The sequence below is a fragment of the Barbus barbus genome (assembly GCF_936440315.1).
Source record: "Barbus barbus genome assembly, chromosome: 47".
Classification (NCBI taxonomy): domain Eukaryota; kingdom Metazoa; phylum Chordata; class Actinopteri; order Cypriniformes; family Cyprinidae; genus Barbus; species Barbus barbus.
Window position 1 is genome coordinate 11,668,206 of NC_136725.1, and position 20,617 is coordinate 11,688,822.

A 20,617-nucleotide genomic window follows, 5' to 3' on the forward strand; every position below is an offset into this window, starting at 1 on the left:
TGGTAGAACAGCAGACATGTATTTGGCTCTAATACTGATGTAACAGCAACGAAAGGAAAGGACCATGCATATTTATTGTTTGGGATGATTTTTGGTAAATTCATGTACATTAAGGAATATTCATAACCCCAGGCACAATTTTTGAAATAGAGCAAATCGTGTCCCGAGGCTCTTGTTTTCCTCGCTCTCCAGCCGGAGGCGCTGCAGAGGCGTGATCAGCGGGGAGTGAGTGTGTGTCTGTCGGTGGGGAGGAGGTCTCAGACTCGGGCTCTAGTTGGGTGTGGACGCTGGAAGAGTTTCTGTCCGGACTGTCCCAGTCATCACCGTTGGTCCACTCCAGCTAAAAGCGGCCTTATAAACAGGTAATGATGGTTGTTGTGATCGGTTGAGTGTGAGGGAAGCATGAATCGAGTGTTGATCGTGTAAGTTCAGTGACTGTGGGCGTATATGACTGCTAGCAGCATTAGCGCACTAGCTCACAACACTATAAAACTACTGTTGTTGTATAGCCATAAATAAAGTGTGGAGTCAAAAAGTCATTTTATTGAGCATGTTTAGGTAAAGTATAATTCAAACCGTATGCTTTTTTCTTTTGGTTCACTCATAGTTAAGAGTCTTTAGTCACTCTTTGATTGAAGTGTCTGTTAGCTGCGCGGCTAATGTCACTCTAACTGAGAGAGCCTGTCTGTCTGTATATCTGTCTGTCTGCTGCAAATACCTTTCTGTGTTTTATAACATCTATCTATCTATCTATCTATCTATCTATCTATCTATCTATCTATCTATCTATCTATCTATCTATCTATCTGTCTATCTGTCTGTCTGTCTGTCTGTCTGTCTGTCTGTCTGCTGCAAATACCTTTCTGTGTTTTATAACATCTATCTATCTATCTATCTATCTATCTATCTATCTGTCTGTCTGTCTGTCTGTCTGTCTGTCTGTCTGTCTGTCTGTCTGTCTGTCTGTCTTGACCTGCCTTTCTTGCTTTCTGTCAGTCTTCTTGAACAAATGCTCGTCTCCTTCTGTTTGAACATACATGTCTATTTGTATATTTGAACACGTCTGTCTGTCTGTCTGTCGGTCTGTCGGTCTATCCATCCGTCTATCCATCCATCCATCCATCGGTCTATCGGTCTGCCTATCTGTCTATCTATCTATCTGTCTGTCTATTTGTCTGTCTGTCTGTCTGTTTCTTGACCTGCCTGTCTTGCTTTCTATCGGTCTTCTTAAAGAAATGTGAATCTCTTTCTCTTTGAACATCTATCTATCTATCTATCTATCTATCTATCTATCTATCTATCTATCCCATTCTATGTGAACTTACTTCTCTCTCTTTCAAAACATACCTTTCTAACTGTTTGCTTGTTTAAATCTGTCCACCTGTCTGTCTATCATTTTGTCTATCATCTGGTTGTCTGTCGGTTTAAACAAAATTTGTCTGACATCTACCTGTTATCTGTTAAAAATAACCGTCTGCAGTGTTTCCCCTGCCATTATCTTAGGAGGGTGGCCCGCCCTCCCACCAAACTAAATAGCCTTACGTTATTTGTCTTATTTACATGACGGCATGTTATTTCTGTCTCTAACGTTACATGACATTCACGCGTGCTCTGTATGTTCCGCCCCGATGCACACACACACACACATACAAACGTACGCACGCACGCGCACACACAAGTGAGCCCAATCCCACTAGTATTTGTAAATATTAAGCCGCAAAACGACTATTTAAATATGACTTCTGCGTGTCTCTGTGTTAAAGTGTGGCGCAGACACGCGGTTTTGTTCAAGTAGGGCTCGCTGCAGTCCACAACATCCAGGGGACGTGGTTGGATCCACATCTAGGGGGTGGAGATTGGTAAGTTCAGGGGTGGAGATGGGGTGGGTTTAGGGATCAGGGGGTGGAAATGGGTAGGTTTAGGTTTAGGTAGGTGGGAGGAGTTGGATCTGGATCTCCTTTATTTTCCCCAAAAAATAAGATTTGTTTAATTTTCATTAATTAAAAGATAAATTAAATGAATGTTTTTATGCCAAAAAAAAAAAACGGAACACCCCCCCACACTTCGCCCCGCCCCCACAACCGCCCCCCCAAAGCCATAAACCTAGGGGAAACACTGCATCTGTGTGTCTAATTCTTTCCCTCTTTCTCTGAGTATTAACTATCATGTTTACATCTGAGTGCCTTTGTGATTGACTGCATATTTAACAGAATCGATATCATCCTGCTTTTGTCTCTCTTGTCTAATTTATCTGTCGTTTTCTCTAAGCAAACACATTTGTTTCCCTTTCTAACTGTATTTGTTCTGTTTTTGTACAAAATCTCTCAACACACTCAGCAAAGTATATACAATGCATAACAGTTCACATAAGAAATAGCTTCTTAAGTGTTTTTAGATATATTTTAAATTTTTTTTTTAATAACACAGCCTTTCTTTAATTCTCTAATAAAATAGACAAGTAGTTTTATTAGCGTAATACAACAGGTCTTTGCGAAGACCTCTTAATTAAAGAGTTGGAGTGATGTCAGAGTATTAAAGAAACACATTCTTTTGGCAGAGGGTTGTGTTGGACTTCAGGAAGGGAGTGATAAGTGTGTTATAACAGGCAGAGGCTTGTATGATTACACAGGTATTCATCACCTATCAGCATTTAATGAACAAATATTTGAACCCATTGCTTAAACCTGTGAGGTGAATTAAAGGAATAGCTTATCCAAAAATGACAACTCTGTTATTTACTCTCTCTCATGTTATTCTAAACCTATGCGGCTTGAATATTACATGCATGTTCTTTTGTGGAGCAAAAAAAAATGACAAATAAGAGTGTCCTTTATAAAGAAATTAAAAGCTTTTTTTTTTTTTAGGAATGTCCTTTGGTATTTAATTTGGTTTCATGTGGTTTTAAAAAACGTAATTTAATTTAATGACTTTAGTAAGGAATGTCATGTGGTTTTTCTTTAAAACAGAATACATGTGAATATACACATTTTAATCAGTACTTTCAAAAAAGAAAGGCAAAAAGTTATTACTATTATATAATGAATTAGAAATTCATAAATATAATTCATAATGTCATTTTTTTGGATTTATTTTTCTATTCAATAATATAATTTTTTAATAAAGTTTTTTTTTCTCTTTATAATAATATCAGGTTAGAAGCAGTGTATTGAAGTCGTTGTATGCACAAATTGCAATAATATTTATTTGAATAAATGAATAGACAAGACCGAAATAAATGAGCATCATGTCATTGAACTTTTCATTTTTGGTCAAGTGTTCCCTGAAGCTGCTTGTTATTTTTGAGTTTTAGTTATTGTTCCCTAGTGACTTGAACTGTGACAGAATGTTTTGTGCAAGCAGTGTTCAAAACAGCTCATCTGAGCTTCCTTCTTCTTGTCTCTCTGCAGTGCAGCGCAGACAGCAGACACTTGCCCTGTAGCTGTGAAGAGACTGTCCCATCGCACCCTTCCCGTGGCTGGATGTTCTGTCAGACCCTCGCCTGTCATCTTTAGGGTACAGCAGCATCAGACCCCTCTCCCAGGACACTCCTGGTAGGGGACAGACAATTTGGGTTGCTTGAGAGGAGAGAGGGTGCAGAGATGGATGACATCTTCACTCAGTGCCGTGAAGGCAATGCGGTAGCCGTCCGCCTCTGGTTGGACAACACAGAGAACGACCTAAACCAGGGGTGAGTGTGTTTAAATGAGTCATAATATGAATTTAGACAGAGCTGTTATTAGGTAGATTGCAGTGTGGTTGTAGAGACCACTTATTTGTGGTCTTGGTTTAGCAGTTAGCTTATTTTCTCATTTAAAGATGAACATGGATGCTGTCAGTAGGGGCCACGCCCCCAAAAACTTTGGGAAATTCAAAATGTATTGTGCAGAAACTGTCCTGTTTGTGAGGATATAATGTCAGGTCTTGTCCCTTAGTTCACCCCTCACTTTTATCAGTCTTCTAATCCCTGGGCACAGTGGAGCAGTGATTCTGAAAGACGATGAGGGTAGATTTTATCACTTTTCGTCTGTTGTGGATATCATTCAGTTATTTGGCTTGTTGTGGCATACACAGCTTTTCAGATGGTTTTGCGGTATTAAAGAGATTCAGTATTAAATTATTATTATTGTATAATTCTACTAGTACTAGTTTTAAGTTTTTATACCAGAAAAAAACAAGATCTTTTACCCATACAAAACATGCCGCCATATTGCTAAGATTCAAGAAGATTCAAGATTTTTTATTTGTCACATACACGATTATACAGAGTATAACCAGCAGTGAAATGTAGGTCATGTCCGCTCCAAGGACAGTGCAATTATATAGAATACAAATATTAAGAAAAAGAAAAGTAGAAAAAATAAAACAATAAAATAAAATAAAAGATAAAAAATATAAATGTGCAGGTCAGTATGTTGTTGACTTTAATAGTAATAAAGAGGAATGTGCAAAAAAGTTGTACAGGGTATTTAAATAGCAGCAACATGAGGTAGAGAAAAATTATGAATAGCTTATTGATATAGTGATATTTACATGGAGTCAAGTGATGTTATTACACAGAGTTAGAGTTTAGGAGCCTGATGGCCTGGGGAAAGAAGCTCCTCCTAAATCTCTCAGTTTTTGCCATCAGGCTACGGAAGCGCTTACCAGATGGAAGCAAAGTGAATAGACGGTTAGCAGGCTGATTTGAGTCCTTGATGATTTTGACAGCTCTATTTTTGCAGCGTTTGAGGTAGATGTCCTGCAGAGAGGGTAGAGCAGACCCTGAGATGCGCTCAGCTAAGCTCTCAGCTCTCTGTAGTGCTTTGCAGTCCTGATTGGAGCTGTTTCCATACCACACTGAGATGCACTGAGTCAATACACTTTCTATGGTCCCTGAATAGAAAGTTTTCAGGATTGTTGGTGAGACCCTGAATTTCCTCAGCTGTCGCAGATGGTACGGTCTTTGCCTGGCTTTCTTAACCTGTGTTTGGATGTGTGTAGTCCAAGTCAGGTTCTCGGAGATATTTACACCGAGGTACTTGAAGTTACTTACCCTCTCCACAGGGGTCCCACTGATCATAAGAGGAGTGTAGGGCTGCTGCTGTCTCTTCCTAAAGTCCATGATCAGCTCTTTAGTTTTGCTCACATTCAGAGAGAGACAGTTGTCCTGGCACCATGATGTGAGTCTCTCTACCTCATCCAAGTATGCGGTCTCATCATTGTTGGAGAGGAGGCCCAGAACCACAGTATCATCAGCGAATTTGACAATAGATGTGGAGCTGTGAGAGGACACGCAGTCATGCGTGTAGAGAGAGTAGAGCAGGGGACTCAGGACCCACAGGGCTCCTACGTTCAGGGTGATGGAGTTTGAGGTGAACTGGCCAACTTCCACCACTTGAGGTCTGCCGGTCAGGAAGTCTTGAATCTAGTCACAGAGTGAGGAGTTTAGGCCGAGGTCTGTGAGTTTAGAAGCCAGCTTGATGGGGACTATAGTGTTGAAAGCTGAGCTATAGTCAATGAATAGCAGCCTTACATAATTCCCATTGTTGCTGTCCAAGTGTGTGAGGGAAGAGTGGAGGACGTGAGCGATGGCATCGTCAGTGGATCTATTTGGGCGATAGGCAAACTGAAGAGGGTCCAAAGTATCAGGTATGGAGGAGCAAATGTGGCTCTTTACAAGTCTCTCAAAAACCTTCATGACTATAGATGTGAGGGCAACTGGGCGATAGTCATTCAGGCAAGAGGGTTTATTGTTCTTTGGCACAGGGATAATGACAGATTTTTTGAATGAGGTGGGAACCACGGAGGTAGCAAGGGACTCATTAAAGATAGAAGTGAACAAACCAGCGAGCTGATCAGCGCAGGACCTCAGAACACGGCCGGTTATCCCATCAGGTCCGGCTGCTTTCCTGACGTTCACTTTCTTTAGCGCCCTCCGAACCTCATCCTCTGACACGGTGATTACAGGATCATCGCTGCTCTGCCTGCTGCTTCCTGACGTGCTGGATGGCAGAGTCGCGCTGCCCCCGTTGCAATCGAAGCGGCCGTAGAAGATGTTTAACTCGTCGGCCAGCAACGGATCTGCTCTCACCTCCGCGGAGGATTTGTTTCCGAAGGCACAGATGGTCCTCAGTCCCTGTCACATCCGTCGAGAGTCATTGAGCTGGAAATGAGACTCAATTCTCTCTCTGTATCGGTGTTTGGCGGATCTTACTGCACGTCGGAGAGCATGTTTACAAAGCTTAATGCTACATCCGCGAACTCGCTGACGTCAGAAGAACTTGCCCGGAACATGTCCCAGTCGATGTCATCAAGAGCCGCTTGCAACATAACCTCTGAGTGGGAGGACCAGTGCGTCACTACTCTCTGCATCGTTTCTGACAAACAAAGGATATTACAGTCCCTTATGTCCCCTTGGAAACTAATCCTGGCTCTAAAATCGTCCATCTTATTCTCCAAGGATTGGACATTTGCGAGCAGAATGCTCGGAAGAGGAGGACTGTGAGCCCTTTTTCCCGCGGTGTTTCTTGATCCGTCGCCTCGGGGGGTTATTGTTTATCTCCGCGTTTCGAAGAATCTCCAGAGGCCACGCTGCATTCGTGGCTAAAGTGTTAGTGTAGCGGTTTCCAATGTCCAAAAGTGTTTCTTTGTTATAGGTGATCAGTGCCGACGTGAAATGTGTAACGAGAGAAAGTAAATGTAAGTAAAAAAGTAAATTAAAGCAAAATCTAAGCGGAGCGGCCTGGACGCCGTCCGAACACAGCGGCGCCATTTTTTATTTATTTTTTTCTCTAAGATGCTGTGCTTTCCTGTAGCTCAAATAATAGAGCATGGCGCTAGCAACGCCAAGGTCATGGGTTCGATTCCCAGGGAAAGCAAGAGCTGATAAAATGTAAAAACTGTAACTTGAATGCAATGTAAGTCGCTTTGGATAAAAGCGTCTGCTAAATGCATAAATGTAAATGTAAGATGTAAGTGTAATGCTAAGTATATTTCTTAATTAAAATTGTTTATTTAAATGAACTTTCACAGACGGTTTAGGAAATGTACATATATATTGAGTATCCACAACTTAAAATAGGATGCTAATGCGGTCAGTTCAATGATTGCGTTATTGTAGCATCAGATATGTTAAATATTTAGATATATGGCCACCATATCAGCCATCAACTGATACTAGAGTTTTTTTATTATTATTATTTATTTATCAGAATTGTCAATATTGGATATTTATTTGTGAATGCCAATTTCCCCTATTTTTACACATCTTACTCTCATTTAAAGTTCATTTTCTTTAAATCACTAATAATTTATTAAACTAATACTTTTAAATTTCATATAAATTTGAGAAACTTTCATATGAATATCCATTTTTCATACTGTACATTATAATAATGAAATGCCTAAATTCACTTGTAGCATTTCAAATTTTGTCTTAAATTCTCATTTTTTTTAGTTTTAATTTTTAATATATTTAAAATGTTGTTTATTTATTTATTTTAGTAAAATCCAATCGTTTAGATTTTATTTTTAAATGTTTTTTGTGTAATATTTAAACAAAATAGCATAGAATTTTATTATTGATCATTATTATTGACTTTTCCTTTTGGCTTCCTTTTTTAATATTGTGCAGCCCTTCTATGAAATTGAATATTGTTAGCCTAGGTTTAAAGAAGCAAGAACTGAAGTATCCCATCTGTTTCTTAAAAACTGAACAGAAAGCATTCCACACGTTGAAGACCAGAATTCCAGTTCTAGCCCTATATGGTGTAAAGCATACACAGAGTAGATCCATGCACACTGTTCAAATACCTCCACCTCTGCCAAGCTCCCTCTCACAAACAGCCTTGGCCTGCCTTCCCTCACTAATACATCCCAGAACAGCTGGGAAGCACAAAAGAGAGGAAAACGTCCAGGTAGATCTCCAAGAACTTGTAAGGAATCTGATCTGGACCCGTTCTCTTGCTGTCAGGCACGAGAATTATAACCTGAAAGGAACGGATCAGAGATGAATGGTTCGTCGGTGCCGATTCAGCACAGAATCAGCAGATTACAAGCAGCGGCTAGTTTAGATGAAGCGTTGAAGCATCTGATGTAGATCGCTATCTAGGCATTTCCTGTGCTCTTCACATGGCTGAAGTTGTGACTTTGAAAATATGTGATAAAGGAAACTTCCAGTAAGGGGGGGGGGGGGGGGGGGGGGGGGGGCGCTCTAACTCAACTAGAACACAACCCAAAAATAAGACAATACACAATTTTATTTTATGTTAGTATTCCCTACTCTAAACAGCAGTTGATTCTCTACAGATCTGAAAGGATTCAGGCCAGTGTGAGTTGGAGTCCATGTCTAATTTGTGACTCAGAAGAGGGGGAGGAGGGAACGGTCTGGGCGAAAACGAAATGGTTGGGACGAATAGTTTCCATATGATGAGCTCACCAACCAAAGCATGCTGACTTGAGCCATATACCAGTCCTCTCTGTCACTTCTCTCTCTCGCTTTCCCTCCCTACTCACCCGTCTCAAAGTGTTTTCCTTTTCCAGAAATAGAAAAACTCAAGCTAAGGGATTCGCCTATCGCTTTTGCTTATTGTGGTTTGCCTAATAAAATGATTTTGATGCTTTGAAATGGTTGATTAGAAGAGTAGCTGTTTGATTCGGTTCTTCTGAAGGGCCATGAGGAGTTTCAGTATGGCTTGAGATGTCATGCCCTTATGTGTTTGTGGGAGGAGACAGGAAATAGCAGACATACACGGGCGTTGTTTATGCTTCGCATTACAGCATGGCAGTCAGCAAACTGGACTTTGTCCTGTCTTATATTTTATCTTCTTTTCTCTATATGTTAAACATGAAAATGATTGAATTTTTAATTGTTCAAACCTTGACATTGAAAATAAAATAAGCCGTATTTATTTTCTTTAAGGGATGGTTCACTCAAAAATTAAAATTCTGTTATAAAAGTTTATAAAAATCTCTCCACCATGACAGTTTCACACAGTGCATTTTTCTTTTTTTTATGTTGGTAAATCTTTTAATATGCAAAATGCTCAAAAAACATCAGTTGATAAATGACAATTTGAAAAATTACATTTATTGATATTTTGATATTCATTCTTTAAAATGAACATGTATTTAGAAAGTAACTTAAAGCTTGATAGATACACCTATGTTTGACAAGTAAATTCATAGATGTTTTTAAATGACAATAAAATGTTCAAATTGTTGTAAAGTTTGGTCTGACATATTTTTATACAATAATACATTTTACTTGGAGTAGAAAAGAATATGGTGAAACAAGGAACTTTATTGTTAACAATAAAAGTAAAAGTGTTTCCAAAGACTTTCTATGTGCAATTCTGTACTCTTGCAAGTTATCATTTCTACTGTATGGTGCTTGTGTGCAGTTTGTAATACTATGTGTTATATCATCAAGTTGTTTTGCAGATTGGATCTCCGTATCAGCACCCAGATTTTGCATTTGTGCTTCTCTAATAGCAAATGCCATTTAAGTTGACTGTAAGTCTGCTCTCAAATTGTGACTCAAAGAGGAACTGACACACTTTGTGGCTTTTTTCATTCTTGATGTCTGGACAGAACTCAGAGCAGCTAATGATAGTAGAAGAACAGAAAACTGAAGCAAACTAAATGCTAGGTTACAGCTGTGTTTGTCTCTGTGGCTTTAAAACAGACACTGAAGCGTCTGAAGCTCAGGCCAATCAGGAGCATTTAGTGTTTAGAGTGAATTATTTACTACTAAAATACTTCCTGTATTTTAACTTCTTGTTTTTAGCTGCACTATCTAAAAATATAACACTCCTACATCCTTTTTGATGTCTATTTTGAATCAGAAGGTACCAACGATATTATTTTACCTTTTCCAGCTACATTTCCTGTCACGTATACGTCATTCTGGGCCACTTCACTACCTTGTTAGATCAGATACGTTTTTAGACCGTGGTGCCTCACTGATGTGCGGTTTATGATCTAATTCAGTATGAGCTTTCACTCAACCAGACTGTTGCTAAAAGGTAGAAACCTGAACTACGATGTGGAGTTGTACTTTTAAATCATCGTCGAATGCAACCCCAGAACGCTTTTTGGCCAGAGGAAGCTCTTAATAACTGCGCTTTTCAACCCTTTGATCGTATAACCGCAGGCTCAAGACGTAATCTTTCAGCTGTGACTCCAGTATCAATGTTTACATAATCTGTCTTTGTACGTTTGTAAGTCTGTTAGCGTAAACGTTCCTTTCTCTCTCTCTGTGTGCTGTGTGTGTGTGTGTGCTGTGTGTGTGTGTGCTGATTAACAGCGTGTGCTTCACGTCCTTACAAGGACAAGAGAAAGAAACTAACTGGATATGAATTGTCCCGAGCGCTCACACTCACACAGGCAAAGGGAGGGAGCCGCTAGCGGTGGAAGAGAGAGCGTGGAATATTATTTCCTGTGTTTCCACAGTCTGCCCCTCTGCTGCTTCATTTGTGTGTCGGAGCACAGCTGAGTGATGTGATAAGAGACCACAGATAGCTTTCCTTTCTTCGTTGTCCTGCTTTTTTTCCATTTTTTCCCCACTTCCTACTTGCTTTCTTTCTTGTTAATTTCCTATTGTCTTGCACTGTTTTTGCTTCCATTTTAGCTTCCTTTCTTTCCAACTTTTCTCCAGGTTTCTTCCTTATGCTGTTCCTTCTTTCTTTCCTTGTTTCCCATGTTCTTCCTTTTTTCTTTTTTCTTTTCTTTTCTTTGGGAACTTTCTTCCCCATCTTCCTTTCTTGCTTGCTTGCTTTCACACTTATTGTTTTTCCCATATTATCTCTTATCCTTTTTAGCTTACTTTCCTTCTAACTTTCATCTTGTCTTTCCCAGTTTCTTTTTTATACTATTCCTTCTTTACTTCCTTTCCTGCATTCGTCCTTTTTCCCTCTGTTCCAGCTGCCTTTCTTTCTTTCTTTCACACTTTTTCACCCATCTTCATTTTCTGCACTTTTTCCTTCCTTTTCACTTTCTTCCTTTTTCTGTTTTATCCCTCTTCTTTTTAAGATTATTTTTCCATCTTTATTTAGTCTTTCCCAGGTTTCTTCCTGTTACTCTTCCTTTCTTTGCTTTTTATGTATGTCCTTTTCTTTCTTTAATTCTTTCTTTATTTCTTCTCATTCCTTGCCTCATTTTCTTTCCTCCTTTCTTTCCCACTTCCATTTTTTCCTGCTAGCTGTCTTTCTTTCATGGTTTTTCCTGTTCTCCATCCTTTTTTCCCCCAATTTTTTTTCCCTCTTCCTTTCTAGCTTCATGTCTTTTCCAGTTTCTTCCTTTTAAGTTTCTTTTCTTTGCCGCTTTCTTTCCTAATTTGTTTCTTCGCTTTCCTTGCCTTGCTTGCACTCTTTTGTTTTTCCCCTCCTTCCTTCCTTGAAATGTGCAGTTTGGCCAGAAATAAAGAACATTCCGGAATTCCCATTGGGAAGCCCAGGACTCACTGTCTAATTTGATTTCATTTATTTGAGGAAGGGGGACTTCCTGTTTATTTGTCTTAATATTTTATTCATTGTTTTTGTCATTAACCCCTTCAGATGTGCTCAACCCACCATTTGACTCAGAGTGTGTGTGTGCGTGTGATAGAGTGTGTATGTGTGTGGTCTGGTCTGTTCCGGCAGGACCTTGTGAGTAGTTTCAGCAGCTACCCTAAGTTTAGCCACACAACTGGCCTGATTATTTACCCAGAGACTTCCTGTACACTCCCAGCCATTCAACAAACATTTCATTATTGAAAACAAAAGCTTACAAGTAATTACTTTGGGGATGAGCACCAGCTTTGTTTATTTATAACACATTCTCAGCAGTTGCGTTCAGTGGTTTAATAGTAAAACCTCCATGTGGTTCATTCACATGTGCTCTCAGTAGCAGCACTAATGCACAGGCTCTGATCTGATCACAGTGTTGTTATTGTAACTTTAGGGTCACCATTGACCTGAAGTACTGTAAGTGCGAGTTTTACTGCGGTTTTGAAAAGGAAATAGGAAGGCCTGAGAACGGATCTCAGACTCAAACAGACGGGGGTAGGGGGATATACATAATCTGGAGGAAAGGGCCAGTTAACGGCTGTTTATATTTAACTGGCTGGAGACAGACAGCTGAGAGCAGGATCACTAGCCTGACTGGAGACAGTTTACCGCCAACCACTGCGTCAAAAAAAATGTGCCTTGATTTAAAGGGACACTCCACCAAAAAAAAAAAAAGCTTCTATCAGTATTTCCAAACATGCCTAAATTTAGGATTAATACAATTGAATTGCATATGAAATTTCCATCTTTTTTAAGCCAGTTATTAAATTAAACTACATTTTAAATTAAATTAAATAAAAAAATAAAATGAATTTAGGCCTTTAATAATTAGTTTATTTATTTATGTGTGTGTATATATATATATATATATATATATATATATATATATATATATGAATAGTTTATACTTTACTAAGTATTCTTGTGATAATTATGACTGACTCATATAAAATATGCTGGCGTGTGTTTGTTTCTTGCAGGGATGATCATGGGTTCAGTCCGTTGCACTGGGCGTGCCGTGAGGGTCGTTCAGGTGTCGTGGATATGCTCATTATGAGAGGGGCTCGCATCAATGTCATGAACCGCGGCGACGACACACCCCTGCACCTGGCAGCAAGCCACGGCCACCGTGACATTCTGGCCAAGGTGTGAACAGATCATAGCGGATAAACGCTCTCAAACACACACACAACTGCACCTGAACAACCACAGTGACCACAACGGAAAGGTGTAAACAAACACACAGCTGCAAACAGCAGTTATAAATAATCACAAACACTCAAGAAGGAATAAGAAACTGACAGGGTCTATTTTATCACTTTTAATTCTTTATAACAGATTTTGAATGGATGTTTTTGTGTTTGCTTTTTTGGATACTAAATTATGTTGTGGTTTGTGTTGTCTAGCTGATCCAGTGTAAAGCAGATACCAATGCGGCAAACGAGCATGGCAACACCCCTCTCCATTACGCCTGCTTCTGGGCTCACAACCTGGTGGCAGAGGTTAGTTTGAAGCTCCCTCTGCTGGGAAAAATGAGAAACTCTGGGTTGTGTGAATGCTGTTTTCCTTGCAGTTATAATAAATGGGGACAAGAGCTTTCAAACACCAAACATTATCGTAGAAGTGGTTCTCGTGCAGTATATTTTTCTTAAGTCTTCTGAATCCATACGATGGTGCTGTATGAGGAAAATACATAAATTGATTTTCTTTCTTTTGTGCAGCAAAGATATTTTGCCAAATGTCTTTACCATAAACAGAAGATTGAATTTTGGTCTGTTCCTCACAAGAAGCTTTAGTACGTTTTCAGAAGATTTGGAATATAGGAATATATTTCTTATTAATCAGTCATTTTTATTTACATCATTTTTGAAGCTCAGTAGTTCCAATTTATTTTTATTGTATAAATAACTGTATTGTTATCGTTAACTAAGAATAAAACTATTAAAATTGCTTTTGTTAATTTAAATAAAGCTGAAATATCAAAATAAAATACAAATATTAGATTAAAAAATAAATAAAAATTAAGTACTAATGTTACTATAACTGAAAATGAAATGTGTAAATATTAAATAGAAATATAAAAAAATGAATAGAAATTACAAATGCAAACAAAATGACTAAAACTTTAATTACTAAAATTAAAATGGAATCTTGAAAATATACAAATAAAAAATAAAAATGAACTAAAAAAAGTAAACTAGTCTATAAATAATAACACTGATCAAAAAGGGCAACCACTATGTTGTCTTTCTTCCTATAACATTTGAGCAGAATTACTTTTGAAAATGTTTAAACAATGTCATTTTAATCATACCAAATGTTATCATTCATATTCTTTCCAGGATCTGATAAATAATGGGGCTCAGGTGAGCATCTGCAACAAGTATGGAGAAACTCCACTGGACAAGGCCAAACCACAGCTTGCTGCAAATCTGAAAGGTAAACTCTCTTCTTTAATAATGTAGCAAATGTGACGTCAGCAGAAGATTTGTTGGAAAGGCTGTTTGCTAACATTGTGAAGCCTCTGTTTCTGTTATATGTTCCCCTGCCTAATAATTCTGTTGTGTTTATGAATCAGAGCTGGCGGAGAAACAGGGACAAAGCCTAACCAAAGTTCCTTTCAAGGACACTTTCTGGAAGGGAACCACTCGAACGCGACCACGTAAGCACCCTCAGAACATCTGATTCTCATTTACATTCATAACGTAGATGCTTTGGCAAACAAGCATTTTATTGTCATTCAGCATAACTATAGATTGCCTTATAAAATTATATGAATTATCCATAACCCAGGTTTGATTGTTGTATATTTTTCACATGATGCCTTCAGGTAACGGCACACTAAACAAACATGCTGGCATAGATTATAAGCAGCTCTCCATGCTGGCCAAGATCAACGAGAACCACTCTGGGGAGGTGAGCTCATTTACCAAATCACAACAGCTAACCATGTCTCCGAGTATTTATAGAAGCACTGATGTCTCTGCTCTATCACTGGCAGCTGTGGCAAGGACGTTGGCAGGGCACAGAGATTGTGGTCAAGATGCTTCATATGCGGGATTGGACTACTAGAAAGAGCCGTGACTTTAATGAGGAGTACCCTAAACTAAGGTGATGAACCTCCAGTCCAGTTTGGCCAGAATACACAGTTAAACAGACAGTTTGCTCAAGAATGTTGTTCCAAATATTTATTTACCAGGGACCGTGCATTTTTAATATTTAGTAATAATGCAGTGATGACAACTCCTTTGCTTCTCAGCTAAAATTTTCACAGCTTGTTTATAAATACTATATAATGGTTGTAACGTGGTTATACTTGTTTGGGACCAACTTGTAGCACTATAGGATAAATGTGGGAGAATTATTGTATGACTGGTGCCTAATATTCCTGAAGATTATCAGGTTTTCTCTAGCACTTCCATAATCATACCCAAATATTTAAATGATCAATAATATTTACTACCTCTCTTTTGACTAATATCTGGACAACGCTAATCGACTCTCTTAATCAAAAAATACATTCCCACAGTTTTACTTACATTAACAGTAAGGAAAGAGTGACATAGCCAATCTGAGACTTTGTTTAATGCAGCAGTAACTTTGATAGCAGCTTGTTCTTTTGTCTTACATAAGTATAAACAACTGTATCATTTGCATACATCTAAACCTGGACCTCTGAACAAACTGAGCAGATCATTAATATATAGACTAAACAAAATTGGTCCAAGAATCGACCCTTGGGGTACTCCAATATTACAGTCAAGAAGTGGTGAGCATGCATCAATAATTCTTCTACATTGTTTCCTTAAATTTAAGTACGATTCCATCCGAGTTACCATATTAGTAAAAAAAATTTAACTTTGATAATTTAGATAAATCAAGACAGCATCAACAACACCTCCCCTATCAAAACTGGATTTAATTTGTTCAACAAAATAAAAATTAGCTGTCTCCGTAGAGTGATGTGCCCTAAATCCATACCGAACTGAAACAAAAATATAAAAGAAAATTTAATTTATTATTGTCTTCAATACTTATTGTATTTCAGCTATCTGCATACAAAATATTTCTCATTTTCATTTTAACTTTATGTACAGAAATAACTAAAATAAATGTAAATCTATAGACTAATAAAAGTGACTAAAGTGAACTAAAATGTAAATAAAAATGGAAAATATAACGTTGAAAACGAATTCAAAATAGTAATAAAAACTATAATAGTAGTTTTAATTACACTGATACTAAAATAACACTGTTCCAAATCTGTAAAACTATCTTCATTGTGATAGTGGTCCGTTGTTTCTGTCTGTTCATGTGTCCCTCTCCACCTTGGTGTTTCCCCTGTTGTAGAATTTTCTCCCATCCAAATGTGCTGCCCGTGTTGGGGGCGTGTCAGTTTCCACCCGCCCCTCATCCAATCATAATTACACACTGGATGCCCTATGGCTCGCTCTACAATGTGCTTCACGAGGGAACCAGTAAGTAAAACATTACTGTCTCACACAGACCATTTGGTGTTTGTCAGCTTCATTTGAATGTTAATGAATGTTTAATAAAGTTAGAAATATGATTAAGTGCTTTTTAAATTCTGGACAGTCTTTAATTCTTAAATTTAAGTTAAACCCACTCAATCCTTCTCCTGTATCATTATCATTCTCTTGTCCATCTAGACTTTGTTGTGGATCAGACGCAAGCGGTGAAGTTTGCTTTGGATATAGCTTGTGGAATGGCTTTCCTGCACACACTGGAGCCCATGATCCCTCGGCATTATCTCAACAGCAAGAGCGTCATGGTGAGGAACTTAAAGCAGATGTTTCCTGTTAATCTTGGTTTCTACAACTTTGGGGTTTTCTAGATTGTCTATTCCTGTTCTACAAGAGAACATGAAGATGTGTAATTACAAACCTAGCTGTAGATTAATTTCCATACTCAGGGTTAACCGGTGATTGCAAAATACACTTTCACTGTTTGTTTATTTGCTGTCATGGTACGTGGAACTGATTCAGTGAAACTTGCACTCCATAAATGTAGTCTCAGCAGATAGACCACTGTGAACAGGAACTATTATAAATGGTCTCAGTTCTCTGTGTTCTCTGTGTGAAGTTTCTGTGCATCCCACCACAAGTTCAGAGTTTCACATTGTGGAGTAATGCGGTGAAAGTGCATTCTTTGGTAGTGGATTTCTCCCTGCCTCTTAAAGGGATAGTTCACCCAAAAATTTAAATTCTGTCATCATTAACTCACCCTCAAGTAGTTCCAAACCTGTATGAATTTCTTTGTTCTGCCAAACACAAAGGACATTTTTTACTATCCCTTTAAGGAAAGTCCATATGGAAAGTCAGTAGGTATCAGTTTAAAGCACAAAGCCTCAACCAAACAACTTCTCCAACTACTAATAGCTGTACTGTCACATTACACACAATCAACTGACTGAGGCAGCAAAACCTGAGCTTACCCTAATCGACTATTTCATGCTCACGCGTCCTAATGAATCTGTTCTCATTGATTCATTGACATCAGATTGATGAAGATATGACGGCCAGGATAAGCATGGCAGATGTGAAGTTCTCCTTCCAGTGTCCTGGCAGGATGTACTCTCCTGCATGGGTGGCACCTGAAGGTACTGTTCCTTTCCTTCACTTACTGATTCAAACTTCAAGAAGATTTTATTTTATTCTCTTTATTTGTCTAAGATACGGTCACATTAGCAAAATTTCTACGAATCTTCTCAGGCAAAGTTTCAATGTCTATTATCTGTAGTGTAGCAATATATGAAGCATAGCTCACACAAAAGTCACATTCAAGCCAAGCAGTTTTCTGTTGGGCAGTGCAGCAAATTTGCATGATCAGCGTGAACCCATTGTGAAATCTGCATGGGAAAATTCACAATCGCATGAATTCCTTTTGAAATGACTGTATTTTACCGGCAGAAATTTGCAGAACCGTGGTAGATGTGACCGCACCTCAAACAGGAAATTTTGATTCACTGATATCTTATTTCTTCTCAGCCCTGCAGAAGAAGCCAGAGGAGATTAACCGGCGCTCTGCGGACATGTGGAGTTTTGCAGTGTTGCTCTGGGAGCTTGTCACCAGAGAGGTGCCCTTCGCTGACCTCTCAAACATGGAGATTGGCATGAAGGTGAGATGATTCTATGACTTTGGAAAGCAAGAGCCGAACCAAAATGAAACAAAAAATTTTGGAGTAAAAATGCAGCCCAAATAAACAAAAATGCCAAAATAAACACAAATATATTAACCCTCGACCCAAGATGTAGATGAGTTTGTTTCTTCATTGGAACAGACTTGGAGAAATTTTGCATTAGATCACTTGCTCACCAGTGGATCCTCTGCAGTGAATGGATGCCGTCAGAATGAGAGTCCAAACAGCTGATAAAAGCATCACAATAATCCTCAAGTAATCCACATGACTCCAGTCCATCAGTAAATGTCTTGTGAAGTGAAAGCTGCATGTTTGTAAGAAACAAAACCATCTAGACGTTTTTCGCTTCAAATGAGTTCATAATATTGTTTTCTCCAGTGAAATGTGATCTCGTCTGAATCAGGAGAGAAATATGATCAAACGCTATCTACAAGCGAAAACAGTCAAAAACATTTCTAAACAAAGGTCAACAAATATATTATGATATATTTTGATGTGAGATGACAACAGGGGATGGACTGTTTTTACGGGAAGAAGTGTTTTTATTGATTATGGACTATTTTGGCAAGTTGTTACAAAGAAATGCTTTAATTATGAATTTATCTGTTATAAACATGCAGCTTTTCAGTTTGTAAGACATTAATTGATGAACTGGAGTCATGTGGATTACTTGTAGATTATTATGACGTTTTTATCAGCTGTTTGGACTCTCATTTTGACGGCACCCATTCACTGCAGAGAATCCATTGGCGAGCAAGTGATGTAATGCTAAATTTCTCCAAATCTGTTCACATAAAGAAACAAACTCGTTCCTTTCTTGGAAAAATTCATTTCTGACCCTGGCTATTCCTTCTCTCTTCATTAGGTGGCACTAGAGGGATTGCGGCCCACCATCCCGCCGGGCATTTCCCCCCACATTTGCAAGCTAATGAAAATCTGCATGAACGAGGATCCTGCCAAGAGGCCCAAATTCGACATGATCGTACCCATCCTAGAGAAGATGCAAGACAAATGAAACAGCCCTGCTGGATGACGCCGCAAACACTGAGTTGACAGTATTGCCTTAAAATTCACCACTCACCAAAGTGCTCTGTCACTGTAGCCCTCTGCTAAAGAAAAAAAAAACGCTTTGTGGAAGCCCTGTCGAACATTTTTAAATGCTATCGCCTATATTCTTATATGCAATCATTGAATAATCCTTTTCGTGTTCGAGTGTTTACAGTACAACACTTCTCTTAAGACCTCTTTTCTACAGCCATTAAACAGGAAGTGGTGGCAGCAACAGTCGTTGGACCCAGTGAATGTACAGTAAAATCAGTTTTCAACTAACCACTCCCACATTTCATGCATCCTTTTGCTCACTCGCTTTTAAAACAACGTCACAGATCATTTCATCAAAACAGTTTGCAAATGCGTATGCAACAACCGCTGTTAGTATTTAAAACATTGTGCCATTGTTTTTCATTGTGTGTTTTCTTAGAATTGTCCCTGATAACAAAAGTCAGATAGGTCAAGTTTGCCTGAGATTTGTTAAAAAACAAAACAAAGCAAAAAAACAGTGCAATAATACAATAGCTAATGCCAATTTTATGCCTTAATCATGTAACAAGTAACCAAAATATGAAGTGCCCATAATATCATGATTGTACTGTTCCTCTCATAGCAGGGAGATACATATTATAAAAAAACATGTTAAGTTAAGGTACCATATGTTCAAAAGAAGAGCCATTTACGTCACATCAAATGTAAGAACTCTTTCGCCATATGCATCATGGGTTATGTCTTTTATCCTTGCATCAGAAATCAACATATTTTTACTTGATCCATACAATTGCATGATTGCGTCCTCTGTTATGTAACTAACACTCCTGATGCTCCTGTATACTAAATTGCATTGTACATGTTAAGCATGTTATGTCTAAGAGATATCTGAGAGATTTTTATACTGTATACATATATAAGTGTTTTTTCATGGGCAGCCCATGAGTGCCTTTTATTTTTTTGCTTTTCTAAACACTACATCTATTTACTTCCTTGTTATGCTTTCACTTTTTTCCTCTTTTCAGAGGAAACCAATAGGAAACCAAGAGGTGAAAACAAGCATACTTGACATGCATAAATGTTTTTGGGTTTTTTTCAGTGTTTCTTTATGTTTTGAAAAGCAAACAGTGATAATAATGGAAAAACAGACTGATTATCTAACTTATGCTCACTGTGTTCTTACCTTGTGAGGTTTTTAATGAAACTATGGCTTTTCTTTATTCTTTATTTTGGAGCGGTTTATATTTTATTCATGATAACTAAAGTTTACTAAAGGAAAATGAGAACAAATTAAATGTTTTGGCCATGCTAAATGCTTCAATCTGTGTTAATTTATCAATCAGAAAATACATTTTTGGGTTGTTGACATGAATTAATATCAAGCAGTGACAACAATGTGTTGTGATTATGATATGCTATAAGCTACTTCTAAATAAAACACTTTCTAAAACATTTGTATAATTTTTGTATAATTATTCCGAGTCATTAATAGCACAAAAACATATATTTTATGTTTATATATAGTTTTTGAATAGTAAGATTTTAATGTTTTTTAAAGAATTCTCTTCTGCCTGCATTTATTTAATCCAAAATACAGCAAAAGCAGTAATATTGTGAAATATTTTTACCATTTAAAATAACTGCTTTCTTACTTTTACTTTGTCATTTAGCAGACGCTTTTATCCAAAGCGACTTACAAATAAGAAAAAGTAACTAAAACAAAGTTAACACTCTGTAAATACTCTATACACACCCATTTCAGAAAATACAGAAATTAAATAAAATTAACAAATGCATACAACAACATTTCAATAGTAAATGGCTTTCTATTTGAATATATTTTTATATATGTTTTATGTAATTTATTCCTGTGATTTCAAAGCTGAATTTT

General features: G+C 37.9%; 1 protein-coding gene across 1 annotated transcript; it reads left to right on the plus strand.

Moving 5' to 3' along the window:
- The first annotated feature begins 185 nt into the window (after positions 1–185).
- LOC306866087 (scaffold protein ILK) lies at positions 186–20,185 on the plus strand. Its single transcript, XM_079411095.1, has 13 exons — positions 186–362; positions 3,408–3,688; positions 12,506–12,671; positions 12,932–13,027; positions 13,868–13,964; positions 14,104–14,187; positions 14,356–14,441; positions 14,527–14,636; positions 15,876–16,003; positions 16,196–16,317; positions 17,046–17,145; positions 17,534–17,664; positions 18,551–20,185. Exons 2-13 carry the CDS (start codon positions 3,600–3,602, stop codon positions 18,698–18,700), a joined length of 1,359 nt encoding a protein of 452 aa, XP_079267221.1. The 5' UTR covers positions 186–362; positions 3,408–3,599; the 3' UTR covers positions 18,701–20,185.
- The last annotated feature ends 432 nt before the right edge of the window (positions 20,186–20,617 follow it).

What these genes read in the sequence shown, in the direction of transcription:
- LOC306866087 (XM_079411095.1), top strand. Translation starts at nt 3,600, where the DNA reads ATGGATGACATCTTCACTCAGTGCCGTGAAGGCAATGCGGTAGCCGTC. An exon ending in GAGAACGACCTAAACCAGGG is followed by an intron (nt 3,689 to 12,505) that starts GTGAGTGTGTTT and finishes TGTTTCTTGCAG; the next exon opens with GGATGATCATGGGTTCAGTC. An exon ending in GCTTGCTGCAAATCTGAAAG is followed by an intron (nt 13,965 to 14,103) that starts GTAAACTCTCTT and finishes TTTATGAATCAG; the next exon opens with AGCTGGCGGAGAAACAGGGA.